We start from the raw sequence: 22,682 nt of genomic DNA, 5'->3' as shown, positions 1-22,682 counted from the left end.
TGAATTCAACCCTGCCTAGAACCATCCATCCTCTGCATCCAACTGGGATGTGCGAGAAAAATTAATTTCCGCGATTGTCACCATCGAGCTCAGTTATGTTCGGTGCTCCTTTCGCTGACAACAAGCCAGTCCAGTCAGAACAAAAACCGCTTTTCCGCGAACCATATCTCTGTACACTACGAGCGCCATAATAAACCCTTTCACCACGCGTCACACATTCACCGGTTCACCGGAAGTGGACCAAAAACTGCCCACCGAAAAAAAGGAGCGAAACAACAACAACAAAAAAACCAACGGTATATGAAAAATTCTTTTCAAACCGCGATGACAGTTTCGCGAAGGGTGCGCGACCGCCAACAACACCACCCCTGGTTTCCGTGTTCATGGCGAAACACAATAAAAATTTTAAATAAATGTCTAATCCTTCGAAAATCCTTCAACCTTCCCCCCTCCAGGTTCTAAAGCGAGCTGGTTTGTTTCAAGCTAAATTTAACGGCCGAAGCCAGGTTCTCTTCCGCGAACAAGTTAGCGTTTTATCAGCGAGCCGCCCACGTGTCCAACCCGTCTGGACAGGATGTGACATGTCAACGTCGGCCAACGTGTCATGTCGTCGTTTGACGCGCACAAGACTTCGACAGGTCTGCCGGATATCGGGCTTTGACTTGCGATGTCCTGGACCAGAGTGACGAACTTTGAATTGGCTACAGGCTTTTTTTTACAAATTTCAATTAATTTTTAACATTTTGAACGACTTTTTTAAAATTTCACACCTTTCATTTTTGTAATGTTTTAGGAAATTTCTCAAATATTTGATTCTTAAAAAATAACTGAGTGTAATTTAGAAACATTTCTGCAAGGGTATTATTTGACTTTATAACATTCTCATTTATCTGCCACAAAAATAAAAAAACTCAAAGTTCTTTTTTTCAGAAATTTCAGAAAATTTATTTTTTAGAGGAAACTCTGACATTCGATAAATTTACAAAAATTTCATCTTCTTAAGATTATTTCTTTGTACTTTGTTTTAGTTATTCATGTTTAAAATGTACTGCAATAAAAGTCCACCATTGAAGACGTTAAATGTTGGTCTTTCTTAGCAAAAGAAAAGAGAATCTCAAACCACATTAAAAAAACATGCTACAAAAGATATTGAAAATCATTAAACAATAATTAGTGATGTGTTTAATCCCCAAAACGTATACACAAAAACCAGTTACGAAAAGACAAAAAATAATTTACCGACCTGAATCAGAATCTATAAATATGAAAATATTCTATCGGTGAAAATTGCGTTTTTCAAAATTTTATGGTTTTTGATTTTTGGTACGGATTTTTAATTGATTTGGCCTTATAGGTGGATCGACCTTTTAGAAAATATATTTCGTTACCAATTTGTAGAGAATTTTCTCACCTTCAAAACGCTATTTAGGGTTTGTTAATCCGTTTTAACTGTCAAAAGATATTCCACTTTAAAGACATCCATCTTTTATGCGAACTTCGTTTGATCTTGAACCTCTGAGACCATGTTTATCACTAAATAATCAGTCAAAATATGGTTGGCTTTTAAGTGGAATATCTTTTGACAGTCAAAACGGATTTACAAACCCTACAAAGCGTTTTGAAGGTGAGAGAATTCTCTACAAATTGGTTACGAAAAATATTTTTAAAGATCGATCCACCTTAAAGGCCAAACCAATCAAAAATCCGTACCAAAAATCGAAAACCTAAAAATTTTGAAAAACGCAATTTTCACCGATAAAATATTTCCACATTTATAGATTCTAATTCAGGCCTGTAAAACACAACTTTCTACGTATAAATCTCCGATGAGGTATCTTGGTTTATAATATTTTGTTCCAGCCACGCCGTGTTTCTTACTGCAAAACTTTCTATTTGACTTTTATTAAATTTATCACCGATTATTGATCAATTTGGTGTTTGCAGCATTTTTTTAGAAAAATAGCCTAATGATTGAAATTAAGTTTTTTGCTATCAGATGTATGTTTTTTCATATTTGCTTTTAAAATCATTTAATTTTTCTAAACCACTTAAAGGAGCTGAAACAACAACTTTTAAGACAAAGAGAAAATGCTTGGACTCTTATCTGATGAAATAAAGCCGATGCTTATATTTTTTTATAAATTGTACATAAAATGTTAGCCGTTGTCATAACATTTTAGTAAAAAAAAATAAAATCCATTGCGCACCAGTAATGCTGATTTGTAATTATTTATTTTTTTTATAAATTTATTATTTTCAAGTATTTTGTTTATCGTGAATTTTGTTTTGCTTTCTTGAGGATAAAAATGTTATTGAAATTATAGTTAATTTAAAACGATCACAGACAAGCTTTAAACTGCTATTCAAGCAGAAAACGCCTTTTGATTAATTTTTTGTTTATTTCAATTCGATTCTCAATAAAAGTTTGAGTTTCTTGAAAAAAAAACAAAAGATTGTGTGCCTCTGATTTTGGCCAATTTTGAAAAGAGGGGGGGACAAAATCAAAAACTATTGAAAGTACATAAATTTTTTCGGATAAAAGCCACTTGAAAATTTACACAGAAGTACTGTTTTGTTTACTGACAAAACCACAAGTCTTAAAAAAAATCAATTTCATTACCAATTTTTCCATGGGTTACAGATAGACTCCTAAAAAATCACATGAAATTTTAACTTTTAAACGCTGATATTTTGGATATTATATCAAAATATTTTTTGATTAAACACAATTATCGTATTTTTAAATTCTGTAAAATAATTTATAAAGAATATTATTTTCATGTTGAACAGCGAACATTAAATCAACTTTTTGTTAAATTTTGGCATCATTTTTAATTTTGATTTTTTATCATTATGATTTAATTTGTAAACAATACCCGAGCAGACGGAAATAACGCCGGAATAACATTTTTTGATATTGGAAAATACTAGGCCAATAACATTTTTTGTTATTTATAACAAGATTTGTTATTCGCCGTTATGATTTTTTTGTTATTGAATTGTTATTGTAATAACAGATTAATAACATTTTAAGTTATTTTTCGAACAAATCTTTGTTATTATTTTTTGTTATTTTAACAACTAATCCGATCATCCTAATAACAATTGGGGTTATTCTTCCATAACAAAAAATGTTATTTCAAAGTTGTTTTGGTTCTCACACAATACCAGACCAATAACAACTTTTGTTATGATAACATAAACTGTTATTGAACTCTTATGCAAAAATGGATTTTGCAAGAATATTCCATAACACTTTCTGTTATTTTAACAGTATTTGTTATTGAAATGGCATGAATTTAGTTATTACCGTCTGATCGGGTATTCATAAGTCTAAGTTGAAACCGAGTTAAAAAGAAGAAGGTTTCTGAAAAAGTGCCAAAAAAAGATACTTAATTCCACAAAAAGGTCAACTGCATAGAAAAGCTGCAAATATAGTAGTTATGCAATGCGTTCTTAATGGTAATCCATAATTTTTTTTTTTTGAAAAAAAATCACGTTTGAGCAAGAAATATTTTTCCTTTACCGATTTTTGAGAAAATTTTGAAAGGAGAGAAATAAAAAATTTGTTTCAATTTTGCATTTGTCTTATTTTGTTTTGATTATTTCAATTCAGATTTTTCAATTATTAAAAATAAATTCAAAACTAACAATTCAAAATATGTACTTTTGATCGAAATTTAGGAAAATTTTATTGTTTTGGAAAAAAATATTAAGAAATGCAATTTTTTTTTTTGTTTTCTTCAAATGTACTAACCAGGGTAATACTATGACATTTTTTACTGGGTACTTATTTGATTTTTCGGAAATGAAAAATCTCTACAGTGTTCAGATAATCAAATCATAGTAAAACATTATTTCAAGTGGTATTTTATGATTTTCGCTCTCAAATATAGGCTGGTACAAATTTAATTTAAAAAGTTTGTCCCTCAAACATAGTCAACTGAAGCATGGGGCAAACACATTTATTTTCTTAATTTACGTAATGTCAATCAATTTACGAAATTCGTCAAAAAGGCTTAATGTTCCCTATTTTTAAAAAAAAAACCTAAATAAACGTATTCAATGTCTTTTAAGTAGTTCACAATTAATTGTTCAATTAAAATTTTATCTTTTGGTCCTCTGGTTTTTTTTAGATTTGTAAGGGGAAGGGGAAGGGGGAGGACAAAAACTTGAAATAAAGTTTGCAATGGCCTTATTGATGATTGTGAGAATTGTATTGCATCAAAGCGTGTTAAACTTCATGATTTCAATTAAAATAGTTTTAAGAATTTAACATCAAAATCCATATTATCAAAGTGTAATTTAATATTTATTGTGTTTTAAATTCTAAAGAATGTCTTATTTTCTAATTGATCTTAATCTTGATCATTTGCTATAGTTTTTCTTTTCTATTTCAATAGTAAGGTTGAAGGATAGTTGAAAACATTGACCAAAAGTTTATTTTGTTTCATTCTGCGACAGCAATACCAAACTTCTCATTTCTAGCGAAATTTTCCATATTTTGTTTCAACACCCAAAATCTGAACCAAAAGTGTTTTACTTTTGCCAAATCGGAATTCACGAATTCGGAAAATTTCAATTTACCCCACTTAAAAAAAAATCTGGACACTCACCTCCACAGACCAGCGTGACGTCCGTCAGCGTCGCCGAGTCGAACAGGTTGGAGAAGGCCGCCGCCAGGTTCGACGAGTAGTTGCTCCATTTGAGGCAGTACTGCTGCTGATCCATCGTGGCAAAGGGGGCTGCTGGCGCAGGATGGCGAATGAGGTGGTGATTGCTACTGGTGCTGCCGAGGAGGGCCGGTGGCGAATTCAGCTTGACCACTTTGGCTGCAGCCGGCTGCAGCGGCGCAGAACACGGGATGCCAGGAAGAAGGGGGTGGGAAGTGATGGAATTCTAGAAAGAAGAAAAGAAAATTTAAATCATTATTAGAACATAAAATAACTCAATAAATCTAAAATATAAACGAAGCACAACATCTCCTACCAATAAACAAAATAAGTGACGTCGCAATCCTTTTAAAAAAACTTCCCCCTGCTCAGATATTCTCGTCCCAAAACGCAGCACTGCCATTTCCGTTGAATATTTTATGCTACTGCCTCGTTGCAATGAACCCCAACATAACGAGCTCCCACCCCCCATCGGATCTGCCCACTCTCCGAAAAAGGGTGGCCAAACTTTACCCATTGCACAAACGACCCTTGACCTGGAAGAAGGCAGCAGCAGCAAGAATGTGCCCCAAAGAAGACGACGACGACGACTCTCTACCCAAATTAGCATACACCGAATGCTTTTTCTCTGCGTGCTTGGTTTTCTTCTTTTGACAAGGAAACTCGGAAAGAAATATTTAAGTTAGTGTTGAAAACATTTGTTAACGATTTTGAACAAGCTAAAATTAATTATTTCTGATCATTTTAGGATTTATAATCGTTCAGAAATCAATTTATAATACAAGAAACATCATTTTCAAATTCATCAATACAAATTCGCATTCAAAAATCAAAACTTCTTTCCGTGCCTTCCTATGTAAAGCATACATAAACCCGCCGGTGTGTTGCTGCCACATAAAACTTGCAGCACTTGCCCCTACCAACTGGGGGGGAGGCAGGTCGTCTGCGTATTTTCGTTTGTTTGCTAAGCTGCATCGATCCACTTTTGCCTTCGCCTGCAAGGTAGGCAGCACGTGGAGCGGCGGCAGCGCGGGTCTTCGTTTATATTCAGGAAACTTGTATTATGCAGTATTCTTGGGGCGGGCGAGTTTTGCTCCTCAAGTGAAAGTGAAAATCCCCTGCAGCTTAGGGATATTGCTGCAGCGGCAGAAGGGGGAGGTTTTGGAGAAGATTTGGGGTGATGAAGGTGACCCCTCCCAGCTTGAGAATGTACACAAACGTCGTCGTCACAGTCGTTGCATATGGATGAGCTGGCGTTCTGCAAAAATGGAACCTGAACCTGAACCAACCTGGAGCAGCATAAATCTCAATTTGATATCTATATCAAGCGGGGGAGGTTCGGAATGTTGTGCTATCGATTTTTCAAATTTCGTCCCAAAAGCGCACCGTGTTTCAATTTTACGACCCAACCCATTGGCATTTTGTCACTTGCAACTTTATTGCCGCTAACCAACATTCCCCTTCACAGCAACTGAGGTGGGCCTTTTTAACGGTTTTCGCCCTGGAAAAACTGTAATATTCCGTAATAAAATTGCATTTTATCGCCCTGTTTTCAAGAGGGGGGAAACGTAAAATTTACACCCCATCTTCTACGGTTAAGGGGTTGTTTTCCTTTTTTTGGGAAGGACGAACCGCTCCCTTCTCCCAAGTTATTCCTCCTGCAAGATTTTGAACGATTAGAGGTGGACTGCTGTTGCACAAGGTTGTGAAGCTCATGGCTGTCATTAATCTAGAACAATGGGAAAGTTTAAAGGAGTTTGTTTCAGAAAAAAAAGTCCAGATTTTTATGAAATTTAGTTAGATTGTTAATTCAAGCTTCCTCAAACAAGCTGAACTCATTTTGCTAAGCTTACACAGCAAAAAATCCGATGGCAAAATCGCATGCAAAAGCATGCACAAATATTACACACTGCATGTACATTTTTGCAAAAACAAAAAAAAAAGTTGCAACCGACGGGATTCAAAACCCAACACCAACAGTAAGGACTGGCGCCTTAGCCCACTCGGCCATCAAACCGATGAATCGCTGTAAGGATAAACGCATATCGACGTCGTCGTGCTATCTTGTCGCACCCGCCATTTTGACGTTCCGAGAAAAACGCGTTTTAATGTTTGACCTTGAATATACAAAAACGAGAGCACGCAATGTAAACAATAACAAACACGTTTTGTTTGGCTCATCATTCTGTGCATTGTCCCAAAGTTTGGTTGAAGTTGGTTGCTGGAGTCCCGAGTTATAATTACAAATGTTTACGGTAGTCTAACTTGTACGTGCGACAAACGCATCCTGACTTTCCTGGCCTGAAATCCCTTTGGCTTTTTGTCGCACTTACATCAATTTTCATGGAGTGACAAGATAGCACGACAAGATTGAAACTACTTTCATATGTAAAGTGACAAAAATGCACGGAGTTTTTTCGGTTTTTGTTGAATATCTCAGGATTGAAATCGAATTTTGGGGATCTGTGAAGGTCAAAAGGTGGGGCATTATGAGCTGCACAAAATGGCGTTCTTAACTCAATTTGGCCCAAAATGCACGTACGACAAGTTAGCACGATGGCGACGATATATGAGCTTGACATTTCGGTCAAGTAGGTTTCCCATACTGACGGGCTACATATTTCAGGGTGTAAAATAACATAAAATTGCATAAAATAATGCAATATTTATTTTACACCCAGGCCTTTTACACGCAGCTGGATTACTACTTTTTTAACTGTGTATTCTTCTGAAATGTAATGTTAATGAGCGATTTTCTATATTAGTGGTAATGGCAAACTTAGAAAAGAATTTAAAGTGTTTAAAAAGTGTAAAATTACATTTTTGTTATGTAATTTTACCTAAATGAACAGAGGGAAATACAAAAGATAATAGACCATCTATGTAAGTGGTTATGGTGTTCCAGGCAAAAAAAAATGAAGGTGTAAAATCACATCTCCTCTTTGTAGTATTTCTTACAGTCACAAAAAAATTACATTGAAAACAAACCAATTCACCAGTTACTAGATTACTACTGTAAAATTAATCATTGTTTCCTAATACAAAATCTTTTATTCCCCGCAAAAAAAAAATTGTGAAATTACATGCTTTTCATGTAATTTTACCAAAAATTCCTTAAACAAAATATCACATTAAAATTATGAAATTTCACCAGGTTCTGATGTAAAAACACACATTTTTTCCTGATAGGCAGTTCTCTCAGATTTCAGTCATTGATTTTTTTTGTATTTTTTAATCCGACTGAAACTTTTTTGGGGCCTTCAGTATGCCCAAAGAAGCCATTTTGCATCATTAGTTTGTCCATAAAATTTTCCATACAAATTTGGCAGCTGGCCATACAAAAATGATGTATGAAAATTCAAAAATCTGTTTCTTTTGAAGGAATTGTTTGATCGATTTGGTGTCTTCAGCAAAGTTGTAGGTATGGATATGGACTACACTGAAAAAAATGATACACGGTAATAACAAATTTGGTGATTTTTTATTTAACTTTTTATCACTAAAACTTGATTTGCAAAAAAACACTATTTTTATTTATTTTTTTCATTTTTTGATATGTTTAAGAACACATCAAATGCCAACTTTTCAGAAATTTCCAGGTTGTGCAAAAAATCTTTGACCGAGTTATGAATTTTTAATCAATACTGATTTAAAAAAAAAAACGACATATTGGTCGCAAAAATTTTCAACTTCATTTTTCGATGTAAAATCAAATTTGCAATCAGAACGTACTTTAGTGAAATTTTGATAAAGTGCACCGTTTTCAAGTTAAGGCCATTTTTAGGTAACTTTTTGGAAATAGTCGCACTTTTTTTAAATTAGTGCACATGTTTGCCCACTTTTGAAAAAAAATTGAAAGGCTTAGAAGCCAAGACTAACATTTAAAAATATTGAATATTAGGCTCTTTTGAAATGTTAGTCTTGATTCACAAATTTTTTGTAATATTTTTTTCGAAAAGATCGGAAAATTTCACGAATGTTTCATCTTCTAACATTGTAAATCGGACTATTAGTTGCTGAGAAATCGAAGTTGGAAAAAAGTGGGTTGTTTGGGTGAGACTTGGAAAACATTACTATTCATGTTTTTAAACATTTGCATGGCAATATCTCAGAAACTTCAACAAAGTTCAAAAAAGAAAATTCTCTCAGCTTTTCGAAAATATTTTTTTCAAAAGTGGGCAAACATGTGCAATAGTTAAAAATAATGAAAAAGTGCGACTATTTTCAAAAATGTTACCTAAAATGGCTTTAACTTGAAAACGGTGCACTTTATCAAAATTTAACTCAAGTACTTTTTGATTGCAAATTCGATTTTACAACGAAAAATGAAGTTGAAAAATTTTTACGACCAATATTTCGTTTTTTTGAAAAAATCAGTATTGATTAAAACATTTATAACTCGGTCAAAGATTTTTGGCACAACCTGGAAATTTCTGAAAAATTGGCACTTGATGTCCTCTAAAACATATCAAAAAATGAAAAAAAAAATATAAAAATAGTGTTTTAGGCAAATCTAGTTTTAGTGACAAAAAGATAAATAAAAAATCACCAAAAAATTATTTTACCTTGTAAAATTTTTTTCAGTGTAGTCCATATCCATACCTACAACTTTGCCGAAGACAACAAATCGAGCAAAAATTCCTTCAAAAGATACAGATTTTTTAATTTTTATACATCGTTTGTGTATGGACAGCTGTCAAATTTGTATGGAAAATTATATAGACAAACTAATGATGCAAAATGGCTTCTTTGGGCATACCGAAGGCACCAAAAAAGTTTCAGTCAGATTAAAAAATACAAAAATTAAAAATCGAAAAAAAGACCGACTTCGTAGAGAGTTTCTCTAATACAAAATCGATGGAACAGTTTTTTGTTAGACAAATGAATAATTTTACATCATAAACTGGGACATATAACATCAGCGAAGACAAATTTTCATCTTTTTTATGTAAGTTTGTTTGTTGTAGGTACATTTCTCAGAAAATTTAAAACCTTACGTATAGTTTTATGTAATAAACAATGTATAAATGTTGGTGTTAGAATTTTGAATGTAAATTTGCATCGGTTTATGTGTAACTGCACTTTTTCGCAAAAATTAAAGTAAAATTACACTGCAAAAAAGTAATAATTCAGCCGTTAAGGCCATCCATTTTACATCACTCTGATAGCCGAGCGGGCTACCCGAGCAGACGGAAATAACTTGAGAAGGTCAGTTTTTGATATTGTGAGAAGATCAAAATCCGTTATTGGGATGATCGGATTAGTTGTTAAAATAACAAATTTCCATAACAAAGATTTGTTCGAAAAATAACTCAAATTGTTATTGCTCTGTTATTTCAATAACATACTAATAACATAGAATCCAGAACAATAGAATAACAAGGTTTGTTATTCTGACCGGTGGATGGGGAGCACCAAAATAACAAAAACTGTTATTTATATGGATTGATTGCATAACAAAAATTGTTATTATTTTATCAAATAGAAATCTGAATCTGATAAAAAAAATATCAAAATTGTAACAGAAAAAATAATGCTTTTCATGCTGATATCAAATAAGTTTTGAAAAAGGTATCTTTGATACACAACTCGCAATTTTTTTCATTGGTTTTAACTTTTTAGTGTGTTGGTTAAAGACTTAAAACTGTGCTGACTTACCGTTAAATTTTACTTTTTTTGAGTGGATTTGTTGGTCCTAGTTGCTGTTCAACCTAAAAATTAATAAAAATGATCACAAAGTGTCATATTCTTTCAAAAGAAAACAATTAATGCACTTATCTAAAGATGCTCGTGTTGGTGATATTCATCTCCACAGATAAAATCTGATAATATTCTTAAGGCGGCGTTTGTAACTCTTTTGAAAACCGCTTTTCTGAAAAAAGTTGGAAATAATTATTAATCATTTGAAAACAACCTACTCTCTTCTTGCACGGAACTAGCGCTGTCTTAAGTCGTTTGATTGTCCTGTTTGCTGAACTTTCTGTTGGAATGTCCTGGACGCGTAGTAGTTCGGTGAATTGTGAAACTATTCCGCATGTGTGCATGATATAACTCTAACTCACTAGACAAACCAGAGGTCCAACATATTTTAATTCGTTCAACTGACTAAGACTGCTGCCATAAAAAATAACAAAAGAGCGTTTCAAAATGATATTATTAATGATATATTAATCGATTGTCTCATAATAAATTATTAAATTTTCCTTGCGGCTTGATTCTGAGTTCGCTGCAAATAAGTTCGTTAGCAAAAAAAGATCCCCTAAGTCTCATACAACCTACATGAAGTCCTGCACCACTCACCAAAACGGTTTCGACGGGCTCGGTTCCTTCGAGGAACCATCCTGATTGTTCATGTGATGCTGCTGCTGAGGCGAATGCTGCTTCTTGCAGTAACGCTCCGTCGACCTGGACGCCCCTCCGAAAAACTGTCCACTGCGCCGCTCACGCCATACGTGACAGCCTAGTGACCTCCACCGGTTTGGGACTTTTTTGACGGCCGCCTTGGACATCTGGCGTTAGTACGCGTGCTGTTTATACCGCCGGTAGTAGTTCTGGACGACGACGGCCGCCGATCGCACCTTGTCCTGCTCCGTAATGCGACTCTTGCGCCCCTTGTACGACTTCTGAATGCACTTGGCCGCTTCGTACAGCACGCGATACTCACGATCTGCGGAGCGAGTTTAAAAAAAGTTAAGCTTATGTCAAGGGTGATCAAGATGTTACTTACCGGTCAGTTTGAGGTTATAAAAGTCCTTTTTGAACGTGTTTGCGCCTGTCTGCAGGAACCCGATAAAGACCTGCGTCGTTGGCGGAGAATCCGAGAACATGACGGAAGCATCCTGTGGGATTGAGTGGCTCGCCGCCGATGGCAACGGACTTAACGAACCGTCATCGTGGTACCTGAAATTAAACTATTGAACTCACTGTAACTTTTCAAATAATATTTGAACCTACCGGTAGTTGTGATCGCTAAACTCAAAGTTAAACTACTCAAACTGGGACGACGGCAGCGAGTACAGTTCCATGCAATAATCCAATTCCGGTCGAGTCCTTGCTAATAAATTTCAGTATGGGAATGCCCAGCGATATGATTTCCTCAGATTCGTTCTAAAATCAAAAAGTATAATAAAAAAATAGATCATTTCTAGCAAAATAACTTGCAGAACATTGTAATTGGGCCAATATCGAAGTTTACACAGTGTCTATCCTGCTCGTTCCTAATGTAAACATCAACTGACATGAGCAGGATAGACGGTACCATTCGACATTGGCCCATTTACATTGTTTTGTTTTTGAGCGTTATCCAATAAGTTCGAAAACTAATAATAACAATCACTCAAGAGACAAAAAACAATAGCTTACCTTTCAATCAAAACTCACGATCGGATCGAGAAACTCAGCTTCTGTTGCTTCGGTTGAGGCGGTGGACTGATTCTGCTGTCCAATGAAACGGTGGGTAGGAACTGCTAGAGGTTTTTCCACTTTCCTCCGCCGACGATTCAATCACCTCTGGGTGAATGTAAACAAAACACACACACAATGGCACGACGGGACAAACAAACACAGCCTACTGCGACAACTCTCTCAGCTGCTGCCGCTGCTGCTGTTTATGCGGCGCGCGCAGACTGAATGTAAACATACGTACACTGTTCGGTGGAATTAAGTAATGTTGTGCGTTATTACTCACATAAAAGTTTTTTTTTTAAATGTGGCATTCATTTATACTGTTTAAGAATAATCGTATGAGCGTAAAAGTGTGTAAGTATATGAAGTTTTTTTTTCGAAGGTTTATTTTTGGATTGTTAATATTGTTTCTGAAATAGATGTTAATTTCCTTACTTTTTATATAGTTCAATGTGGCAATGTTAACATTGCATGTATCAAGTTCGTGAAACCCCCCTGACAAACAAAACATACCAAAAATAAACAAAAATATTAATATAATATAGATTTTATCATCATTTTTTTTTTGTAGAGCCTTGAAACCACTGCGACCAATTATTCATCATTTTTTTTTATCATCATAGACTCACTTGAAAGCCATCTTTGTGATAACTCTTCTCGAACCCATTTTGGAGTATACTCCAAAATGGGTAAAAGAATCTGTTTTGTTAACTGTATCTGTAAAATCTGTAAAAGTGTATTAAAATATCTGTAAGAATTTTCAGATATCCCCTCAATCCTACCCTGATTTGAAGGGACAAGGTGACAGACGTTTGACAGTAAAACAAACTAAATTGAAAAATCTCAATCATCATCCGAATTTTGAAACTCAGATTTACCGGTGGCAAAATAAACATTGTCCGCATGAATTTGAGTCAAAACCCCGCTGGAATCTTTGAGAACCTGTTCCGCCTGACCGAGGAAGCTAACCCGCAACCAAGATGCTGTCGGAAACGAGCGTCACGAAGGTGATTGTGCACCTGCTGGTGCTGCTGGGCGTGGTGGACCACTTTAAACGGAAGCTGCTCGGCTGCTGGAGGGCCAAGAGCGTGCTGGACGTGTCAGACAGCTTTGCGGTCCCCTCCGACGAGGACGACAAGGACAAATCGGTGTGGTTCCTGGACCACGACTACTTGGAGAACTCGTACGGTATTTTCAAAAAGGTGAACGTCCGCGAACGGTTGGTCGGCTGGAACCACACGGGCCCGAAGCTGTGCCAGAACGAAATCTCCATCAATGAGCGTCGGATCAGCTAATACTCGGTGCTCGACGGCATGACGACGGCAGTCCCACGTCGAAGACCTTTGAGCACGTACCGAGTGAAACTGGGCGGAGGAAGTGGAAGAGGTGGGCGTGGAACTCCTGCTGCGGGACATGAAGGACACGACCGTCGGAAATTTGACGCATAAGATCACCAGCCAGCGAACTGAAGCTCACAGTTGCGCAAAATCAAGAACTACCTGCTGAACGGTCGACAACGGTCAGCTGCCGGTGAACCACCAGATCGTGTACCAGCTGCAGGACATCCTGAACCTGCTGCCGGACCTTGCCCAGGAGGATTTTACCGATGCGCAGTACGTGAAGATGAATGGAAAGGAGAAGGAGAAAGATGGTAGGGACGGCGAGAAGGAGGAAAAGGAGAAGAAGTAGGAGAAGAACTCCAATGAACATTGACATAGGGTGTGAGCGAGATAAACTCAAAGTTTACATTTGTTTTTAGGACCTAATAAAATAAGTCTTCATTTTACCATATTTACGTTTCCTTTTACCAATAAACCACGATTATTAAGCAGCATTTTCAGCAAATGTTTTTAAAATTACCATGAGCGGTCTTTGAGTGATATTTGACAGCGATACTTTTAGTGGATATAAATAAGGCACAAATATGTACTAAAAAGTTGGAAAATCGATGCCTCTGTGCTCTCTTGTACTTAGCTTGCTGGTTTTTCCGAGGGTTTTCCGTCTAGTTAGCTTAAGAGAGCACTGGGGAATCTAAATATTAAAAAATCCACAGTAACAAAAATATTATAAAATATATTTTTGATTCACATATTTTGATATGTGCTTTTAAACAAATATTTTGATACCTTTAAATTTAAATTTTGGCAAATTAAAAGATTCAGTTCCAATTTTGATACACAAAATAAATAATATTATTTTTCTGTTATGGTTTTGTTTCGACCTCCTGCTCGGGAAGCTGATGGTTTTAGCTTGACTTGTTATGGACATTAGTAGAGATTTTCTCTTGTTCAACAGTTGCAGAACCGAAAAATATCAAACTCATTACAGTTCATGTTATTGTGTCACAATATGAAAAACATAACTTAAACTGTTATTATCGTCTTATTCCTCATTTTCAATGGAATATCATACCAATAACAGTTCCTGTTATTATGCAATGAAATGGAAAAACATAACTTAAACTGTTATTATCATCTTATTTCAGATTTCCAGTGGAATATCAAACCAATAACAATTCCTGTTATTATGGAATTTGATGGAAAACATAACTCATTATGTTATTATTATCTTATTCCACATTTCCAATTGAATACCATCCCAATAACATTTTTTGTTAAAATAACAGAAACTGTTATTATTTTTTCTTCCAAAAATTATTTGCAAGAATATTCAATAACAGTTTCTGTTATTTTAACAAAATCTGTTATTGAAATGACATGAATTTTGTTATTACCGTCTGCCCGGGTAAGGCGTCAGTACCCTCTGTGAGTGCTGGGTTTGAATCCCATCGGTTGCACTTTTTTATTTCTCACAAAGGCGATTACATGCTATGCATTTTACCATCGATTTGTTTTGCTCTGTACCCCCAAGTTATCAAGAAAAAGTCATTCAACCGAGAGTTTGTGCCAAAAACCAGACGTGCTGCTGCGGCAGAGCTGCGTCGTGACCTCAATAAAAATGCGTTTTCTCGCCGTCACCGGTTCACAATGTGCGTTTCTCCGCGCTTTACGCGCAATTCGTTGCGTTTTTTCCTTGCGTTTCCGACTCTCGTTGCGCACGGCAACTGCTGCCGCCATTGCAGACTGGGCTAATAAGTTTAAATGGGAGAGTTGGTGGAACAAAAATAAAGTTTATAAATATTAATTCTTTTTTTGGCGGCTGTTTTGCGCTGTGCGTGTGCGTGCCTCCAGGCTGTGCGTTGGCCGATTGCTGTTGTGGTGCTCTACAAACGTGCAATTAGCCAGCTTTTTTTCGGCAGTGGCAGCTGAGCTGTTTGACGAGCTGTTTGATTTGCCAGACTCAGCAGAACGCTAATGACCGACGTACGGACGCAGTTTTGGGTGAAGCATCACATCGCCAGACTAGAACTCGAGCGTTTTAAGGGTGCGAGAAGGAGGTCAACAGAGAGTTCCAAACATAATTTCTAAGGTTTTAGAAAATATGCAAACTTGTAACCAGAGAAAAAATCGAAGTTCCTTATCAAAATCTACCATAATTCTTCATTTGTCCCGTTAATCAACCATATGTTCAGCATGACTCACGCCGAAGGCCTACAAAAGTCAACGGCTCCGCCAATTCTCACGCGGAAACGTCTATCGCAGAGCTCAGCGCCTGTGCGTGCCCGATTTATCCGTCCAATTATCGTCTCTACGCACCACCACCACCAGCTCAAGCTGCGTTACGCTCCAACTCCAAGGTGATCCGGTCTGGGGCCAAATTCAGCTGTCATTGTCGCGATGACCGTTTTTTTTTGCGCTCGCTGCGTGTTTTGGCGTTAGCGCAAACGTTTCTACTCACAACAATGGTGCGGCGTGCGTAAAAATGCGTTTCCAGCTGCTGCGTTTGTGTGCGTGACGACCTCCAGTCTAGCCGAAAGTGCAAAAGTGCTGAGCGAGTGCGTTTTTTTTTTCGCGTCTGCGTTGAAGTCTCCAAACAGGTCGCTGCAGGTCGTCGAAAACGCATAAAAAGCACGTAGTGTGCTGCGTCCTCGAGACGCACAATGGCCTTCCGGAGCAGCGGCGGAACTTGGTGGTTTGGCGTTGAAGAATTGCTTGTGGAAGCCATTTTGGATGTGGTTTGACAGCTGCAATGAATTTTAGCTCATGGTTTCGTGGACAGATAAAGACATTGCGTCAAATCAGCATGACATCGACAACATTGTCGAAATTCTGAAAGACTGCAGCTTCTTCAGCAAAGAATATCGAATTAGAATCCACTCTAGTGCTATGAACAACAGTCCTTCAACCCTTCCTCACAGCTGTGAGCCGCTTATCTCCAAGCGCGCGAGTTTCGAGCCCCTAATTTGTCTAATTGCACAAATGACACACGTGTGCGCAGTGTTGCTACATTTAGCACGCGTCGTCGTGCAGCTACTCTCTCTCTAAACGTTCCCTTAAACGATTCCAGGAAGCGCCTCGACAGGAATCCAGTTCTTCGCTCGAAGGTTTCGAAACAAAAGCCCTTCTGAACACAACAACCTCATCAGCAGCAGCAGCAGCCTCTTCTCTCTCTCTCTAGAATAAAAAGGAGGGTAGCAAAATTAATTTATTCAAAATTACCTAGCTTCAACCCGATGAGGGGCGCTTGGAGCCGTCGTAACCCCTTTTTCCTGCAGGATGGATTGCGTTCTAATGTGGCAACCCTCGCCACGCATAAATTTTGGACATGTGGACGAGGAGGACGTGTGCGATTTTTGTTCCATTTGGGCACGTGGAAGGACGCTGCAGTCTCGGGGATTAAGGAGGGGAAAGTTTTTCGGACAAACTACACTTTCACATCTGCATGTGATGCTGCTTGACGGGAGATTTTGATAGCTGGGATGAGTCGCTTGAAAAGTGAATGAGGTTTGGGCTGCAGAATGATTTGAAGAAATCGATAATCTGCAGGATTTTTACCTTCTAAGAACCTTCTTACGGGCAATGAAGTCCACTGAATCGTTGCAGAGTTCATCAGATATTAGAATCATGTACAACCAACCAAGATTGTGGAGTCAGACTAAGAGTTGGGGTTTCAACGTTCTTGAGAAATCCTCTAGAAGACGCTGAAGAGAGATTGATACCAGAAAGCATTGGTAACGGCTACGGGCATGACTTGGAGGTTTTGCAGTGGAATTGAATTTTCTCAAAACTAGAACTTTTTTCAAGAACCGGTTCGACGACTTGTCAACACTATTATTACGCTTGAACCTGAAGGCTTGGAAGTGCAGTTATTTGACTAAAGTATTGTAAAAAATGATGCCTAAATGAATCAAAACAAACATGAATCGAATCGAAATTTTGCTACCGAAGAGAAAAAAAAATTAACGACTAAGGGCAAGACTTGGGAGTTTGCCACTAAAAAAATATTTTTTCGGAATTGGTACAGTTTTGCAAGAAACCAGCTCGACAATTTGTTGGCAATATTCTAACGAATCTACTGTACAAATATGAGCTTGATTGGTTCAGTCTACCTTTAGATTTTGTATTTTTGGTAAAAGGTTTTAATATTTTCATCATGTTAAAATGAGAAATGGCTTCAAAAAGTTTCACTGAGTTTTAAACAACTACGAAAAGACTTTAAAAACAGTACAGCTGCGTGTTCCCAATATTTGTGCTTTGACATAGACCTTAATACTATAAAGGAGGTACAGTAATGTGCATGGTCTAGTAAGGGCTAAAGGGCAAGACTGGAAGTTTTGCAGAAAAAGGTAATTTCTTGAAACTGGTTCATTTTTTTTAAGCTGGCATGACAACTTGTTGGCACTATTCTTCCAAATCTACAGTCCAAATATCAGCATTAAAAATCTTAACGACTAAGGGCAAGACTTGGGAGTCTACCAGTAAAAAAGAAATTTCTCGAAATTGGTACATTTTTGCATGAATCCAGCTCGACAATTTGTTGACAGTATTCTTACGAATCTACAGTCCGAATGTGAGCATGATTGGAGCAGTCTAGGTTTAGATTTTGTCATTTTCCTAAAAGGCTTCAATGTTTTCATCACGTTAGTAAAGAGAAAAAGCTCCACATTGTCCCATCAACATTGTTTTGTTTGAAATGCTGTCGAAATCCATAGAATCAAACCTGTCAATCTACCTAGGTTACCGAAATGTTGTGAGGTTGTGACTATAAAGCATTGATAAAATTAACGACTAAGGACAAGACTTTGCAAGAGTTTCGCAGCGAAATTGGAGTTTCTAGAAATCGGTAATTTTTTGCACGAAACTGGCTCGACAACTTGTTGGCAATATTCCTATGCATCTACAGTCAAAATATGAGCTTGATTTGTTTAGTTTGGCTTTACATTTTGACTTTTTTGTTAAAATTTTTAATGTTTTTATCGCGTTCATAAAGAGAAAACGATGTTTAAGTCTACTATTTTTTTTTAAATGGCCCGGTTGCATGACGCCAAAATTTTCGCATCTGTAATCCATTCTGTTACAGGCAAGTTTAAAATTAACGACCTAAATTGAAGGAAGCATTTGTAAAATTAACGGTTAAGGGTAAGGTTTGGAAGTTTTGCAGTAAAGTTGGAGTTTCTCGAAATTGGTACAAATTTGCACGAAACCGGCTCGACAACTTGTTGACAGTATTCTTACGAATCTACAGTTCAAATATGAGCTTGATTTGTTCAGAATGGCTTTTGAATTTGTCTTTTTAGTAAAAAGTTTAAATGTTTTTATCGCGTTAAATAAGAGAAAAGAAAGTTTAAGTCTTCTAAAAGACTTTTAAAACAACTGCATGACACCAAAATATTCGCATCTGTAATTAACTTCTTTACAGACAAGTTTCGGCTTAACAACCTAATTTAAGGAAGCATTTGTAAAATTAAAGGCTAAGGGCAAGCATTGAGAATTTTGTAGTAAAGTTGGAGTTTCCCGAAATTGGTACAATTTTAGATGAAACCGACTCGACAACTTGTTGGCAATATTCTTACGAATCTACAGTCCAAATGTGAGCTTAATTGGTTCACTCTAGCTTTAGATTTTGTCTTTTCAATAAAAAGTGTCGGTGTCTTCAATTTTAAAATAGATGGTTACGTTCAACAACTTTGCCGTGTGTTCGAGGGCTTGTTATGGAAAATCTAATCTGATTCTAAAGAAGATCCCGGTGATTGCACCTCCCCCAACGGTTAGAGGTTCCTTCGTCCGGACAAGCCCCAATCATTTCTCAACCCGCGGTTGATAACTTTTTGCGCCAACCGGCGGAGGTCATTAGCATAAGAGTTGACCGCGTCAACGAATCGCCGATCGTCTGGAGACCGGCTCACTTGAGTTTGTGCGTGAGATTTGCTACGCATAACTCAGCCGGCGATCTCTCAAGGTCCCAAAGCCGTCTTGACCACACAAAAAGGTATTCAACGAGTGCAAATAGCCACGTGATGGAGCGATCTTGAGTCGTAGACGTCCGCGGATGTGAATAAATATTTGGTTGTTGGTTAACGATTTTTTAAAACAGCTGTTCGGTAATCGATGCGTGCGAATTGTGTGAGTCGGCTGGACGGCGCTGAAGAGGTGTGAAATGTGCGACTTGAAAAATGTCGTCAAGCTGCTACACCTCCCTCGACGTTCAAGTGATAAGATTTAATCCCTAATTCATCATTTCCCCTTGTCGTCTAACCCTTTACAGCTACGAGGAGTGTCCCCTCCTCAAATCTTCAACGACACGTTCCCTTCCTTTAAAAGAAGTCAACGAAGTTGACACACGTGCATTTGAAAATAATGATTTTTTTCATGATATTTAGATGTAAACAACACAAACGCAGTGTACAGTCACGGAAGTTAGTGATCTTGTTACGTCCACAGTTTGCGCACTAAACGCGCGACTTGCGTTGCTGAATAGAATTGGGTTTTTCAACTTTTCTTTCCGTGAAAGACTGCAAATCAACTCCGCACTTGTTTATCCCTTTCATTACGCTCCAAATCCACCCTGTAAGCCCTGCATAACTACAATCCAACTATCAGAACACACAGAAAAAAAGGCAACCCAACGACAGGCTCCAAATCTAATTCCATTTATCTTACATTGCGTGTGCAGCGGTATTATCAAGGGCCCAACTGTGTTCCGTCCAACAAAGAACCTCGTCTCCGTTTTCTTCGTCTTGGTTCGTCCTTCCCCACAAATACATTCTCGAATGCGTTTCGCAGGATTTGCTCGTTGAGGGCTCCAACGATCTTACATCACGCTCGCGCTAGTCCAACCCCAGTCCTAAACCAGAGCGGTGTAGTGCAGTGCCAAGACTAGGACGAAGTTTCGTCGTCCCAAGACGGTGCTGCGTTTGTGTGCGTGTTACATAAAAACCCCCGCAAACCTCCTAGAAGAGTGAGAGTGAGACGGATTGCGCTCTCCAAACGAGAAGGGGGGGAGAGGTGGGAAAAACTGCTGTTGCTGCTCCCATAGTTGGGTGGTGGGTGGCTGGTTGGAACGGGAAACGCACTCGCACATTGCGAATGCGTCCGAAATGCGCATGAACCGATAAAATGACGCACGCACACACGCACGAGAGGACTAGTTTTTCGGCTGGTGCGTATCGCGCACGCAGGAAAAAGAGAGTGCGTTTTCACACAACTCTATTTTCGCAAAAGTTGGGTCTCTGGCTAGAGGGAAAACTGGGTTGGAAAATTTTGGGTGGGTGATGAGAGGGGGGGTGGGGGGTCAGGTGAATAGTGGGGGGTGGAAATTTTAAATTATGTTCTATGTGCTTGTTACGTGCTTGGTGATGCTGTTTCTGAGCAATTTTTGAGGTTAGGGGTTGGGGGTTGTGCGTGAGGAATGGCTTTCGGCTGGGCACATTATGTGTAATGGCTTCTTGGAAACTCGAGGACGGGGATACAAAGAGTTTCTCGAAGTCGTTCTATGTGCACTTGTAGGTGAAACTGGCTCCGGAAGATGCGTTCTTTGTTACGCAACGATGCCAATGGACATCGAATGAAACTGAAATTTGAGATCATTCAAAGTTAGCGAAATTTAGGGGAAATTCCAGCGATCTACTCTTGAACAGTCAAACCCCAATGTTTTGATAGTTTCAAATTTGATTTTTCTATTACATTTCTGACCTAAATAAAATGGATGCCAGCTGGCATCAAGCTGGCTGCAACAATTCTTGCTTCTTTTCAATAATCTTTTTCAATTTGTTTTTCAAACAACTTCCAACACTTCATTATTTTTTAAACCACGCCTCAAACTGATTAACGCATTCGCGTAATAATGCGTATGCGTTTGCATATATGTGTGTATGTGTGTGCGACTTTAAAGGCCCCCAGGCCAAAAAGTAGACATGTGAAAAGCGGTACAAAATCTGCGTCTATGCGTGCGTGTGTGTTGAACCAACAATAGCAAAAACTGCACAATACAAAAAAAATGAATGAAGTGCGTCTGGGCCGGCTGTTTCTTTTCTTCGTCTTCTTCTTCTTTATCTACTTCTTCTTCCTCGGCCTTTGAAAACGCACCAGTGTGTGAATGAGTAAATTGGAAGAACGCCGAAAATCTGCAGAGTGCGTTTTTAGAGGAAGAAGAGGAAGAGATGAAAAAACTACGCACACTCACGCACTGATTCAGACTTGGATTCAGTTAACCTTCAACTTAATTAAAAAATGACTTGGCGGGTTTCACCTCCTCTCCACGCAGATCCACTGCCCGCGCAGCCCCTTTTTCGGTGCGTGAATTGTCCGGATTCGGACGTTGCCTGATGCGTATGCAGTTGAACGGTGCGAATGAAATTTGGGGTGTTTTTTCGGGTGGAAGAGTCTGCAAGATGTGATTGATATAAATTTACTTCAAGGATTTTGTATTAAAGTTGAGATTGTTAAAACTATGACAATTTTAAAAATTTCCTTTTCAATTAATTTCCTGTTTATTAAATAAACTAGAGATAAACGGAAAATTTAATTATAGTTATTTTAGGAAAAAAACACATTTTATTTGTATTATGTTTTTAAATACTTTTTTCTTCACAATTTTCATATCACCCGCAAATAATCAAGTGTTCAAATAGTTTTATATCAATTTTCAGTAAAAACTGATTGTACATAAAAAAATGCTTCAAAAACATTACTTATCTATTTACTAACAAAATAGAATGTGTTCTTGAATCTATAGATCAGTAGCGTGCCCAGATCCTCAAGGAAGGTGGGGCAACAATATGAGCGTTTTGAAAATTTCGTCATTTATGGACACCCCCTTAGAAATTTTAGGACAAATTTCTAAGGAAGGTGGGGCAACTGCCCCATGTTGCCCCACCCTGTGCACGCTAGTGCTATAGATTTCTAAATTTCAGATTTTGGGTTGAATAAACTGCATATTTGTAAATATATTGGAAATCTTTTTCTAAAGTGAAATAAGGCTGGTACAAATTTTATTTGAAGTTTTTGTCACCCTTCCCCCCCCTCCCCCCTTTCCCCCTTCAAAATAAGCCCGAAAAATCAGGGGGGCAGAATTTTTTTTGAAAACTTCGAAATTTCAGTAGAAGTTTAAGTGCAATCAGTTGAAATTGATTTAAAATGCATTCCTCTGCGTTTAATCATTTTTAGCATGTTTGGGATTATTTAAACAATTTTTTTCACAATTTTTTTTGTCAAATCTTACTTTTTTTAAAACTAATGATTGCAAAACAACTGAACTAGTGCAAAA

At 37.5% G+C, this 22,682-nt stretch overlaps 2 protein-coding genes and 1 pseudogene across 5 annotated transcripts in view; 1 reads left to right on the top strand and 2 right to left on the bottom strand.

Moving 5' to 3' along the window:
• The window catches only part of LOC120421711 (zinc finger protein chinmo), a 152,326-nt gene that overhangs the window by 55,377 nt on the left and 74,267 nt on the right, over window positions 1-22,682 (bottom strand). For all 4 annotated transcript variants that reach the window (XR_005606010.2, XM_039584958.2, XM_039584957.2 and 1 more), the window contains exon 3: window positions 4,617-4,899. Coding sequence is in view for 3 of the 4 variants with exons in the window: in XM_039584958.2 (XP_039440892.1) it covers window positions 4,617-4,731 (115 nt within the window). In the remaining variant the exon portion in view is untranslated. The remainder of the gene's footprint in view (window positions 1-4,616; window positions 4,900-22,682) is intronic.
• Window positions 10,840-12,717, bottom strand: LOC120421716 (uncharacterized). The gene is made up of 3 exons (XM_039584963.2): window positions 12,707-12,717; window positions 11,401-11,573; window positions 10,840-11,340 (listed from the first exon to the last, which is right to left on the bottom strand). Exons 1-3 carry the CDS (start codon window positions 12,715-12,717, stop codon window positions 11,189-11,191), a joined length of 336 nt encoding a protein of 111 aa, XP_039440897.1. The 3' UTR covers window positions 10,840-11,188.
• Window positions 12,037-13,864, top strand: LOC120421713 (26S proteasome non-ATPase regulatory subunit 7-like; annotated as a pseudogene).

Source organism: Culex pipiens, chromosome 2, assembly GCF_016801865.2.
Source record: "Culex pipiens pallens isolate TS chromosome 2, TS_CPP_V2, whole genome shotgun sequence".
NCBI lineage: Eukaryota > Metazoa > Arthropoda > Insecta > Diptera > Culicidae > Culex > Culex pipiens.
The sequence above is the reverse complement of the archived record's forward strand: the minus strand, read 5'-3'. Positions and strand labels throughout refer to the sequence as shown.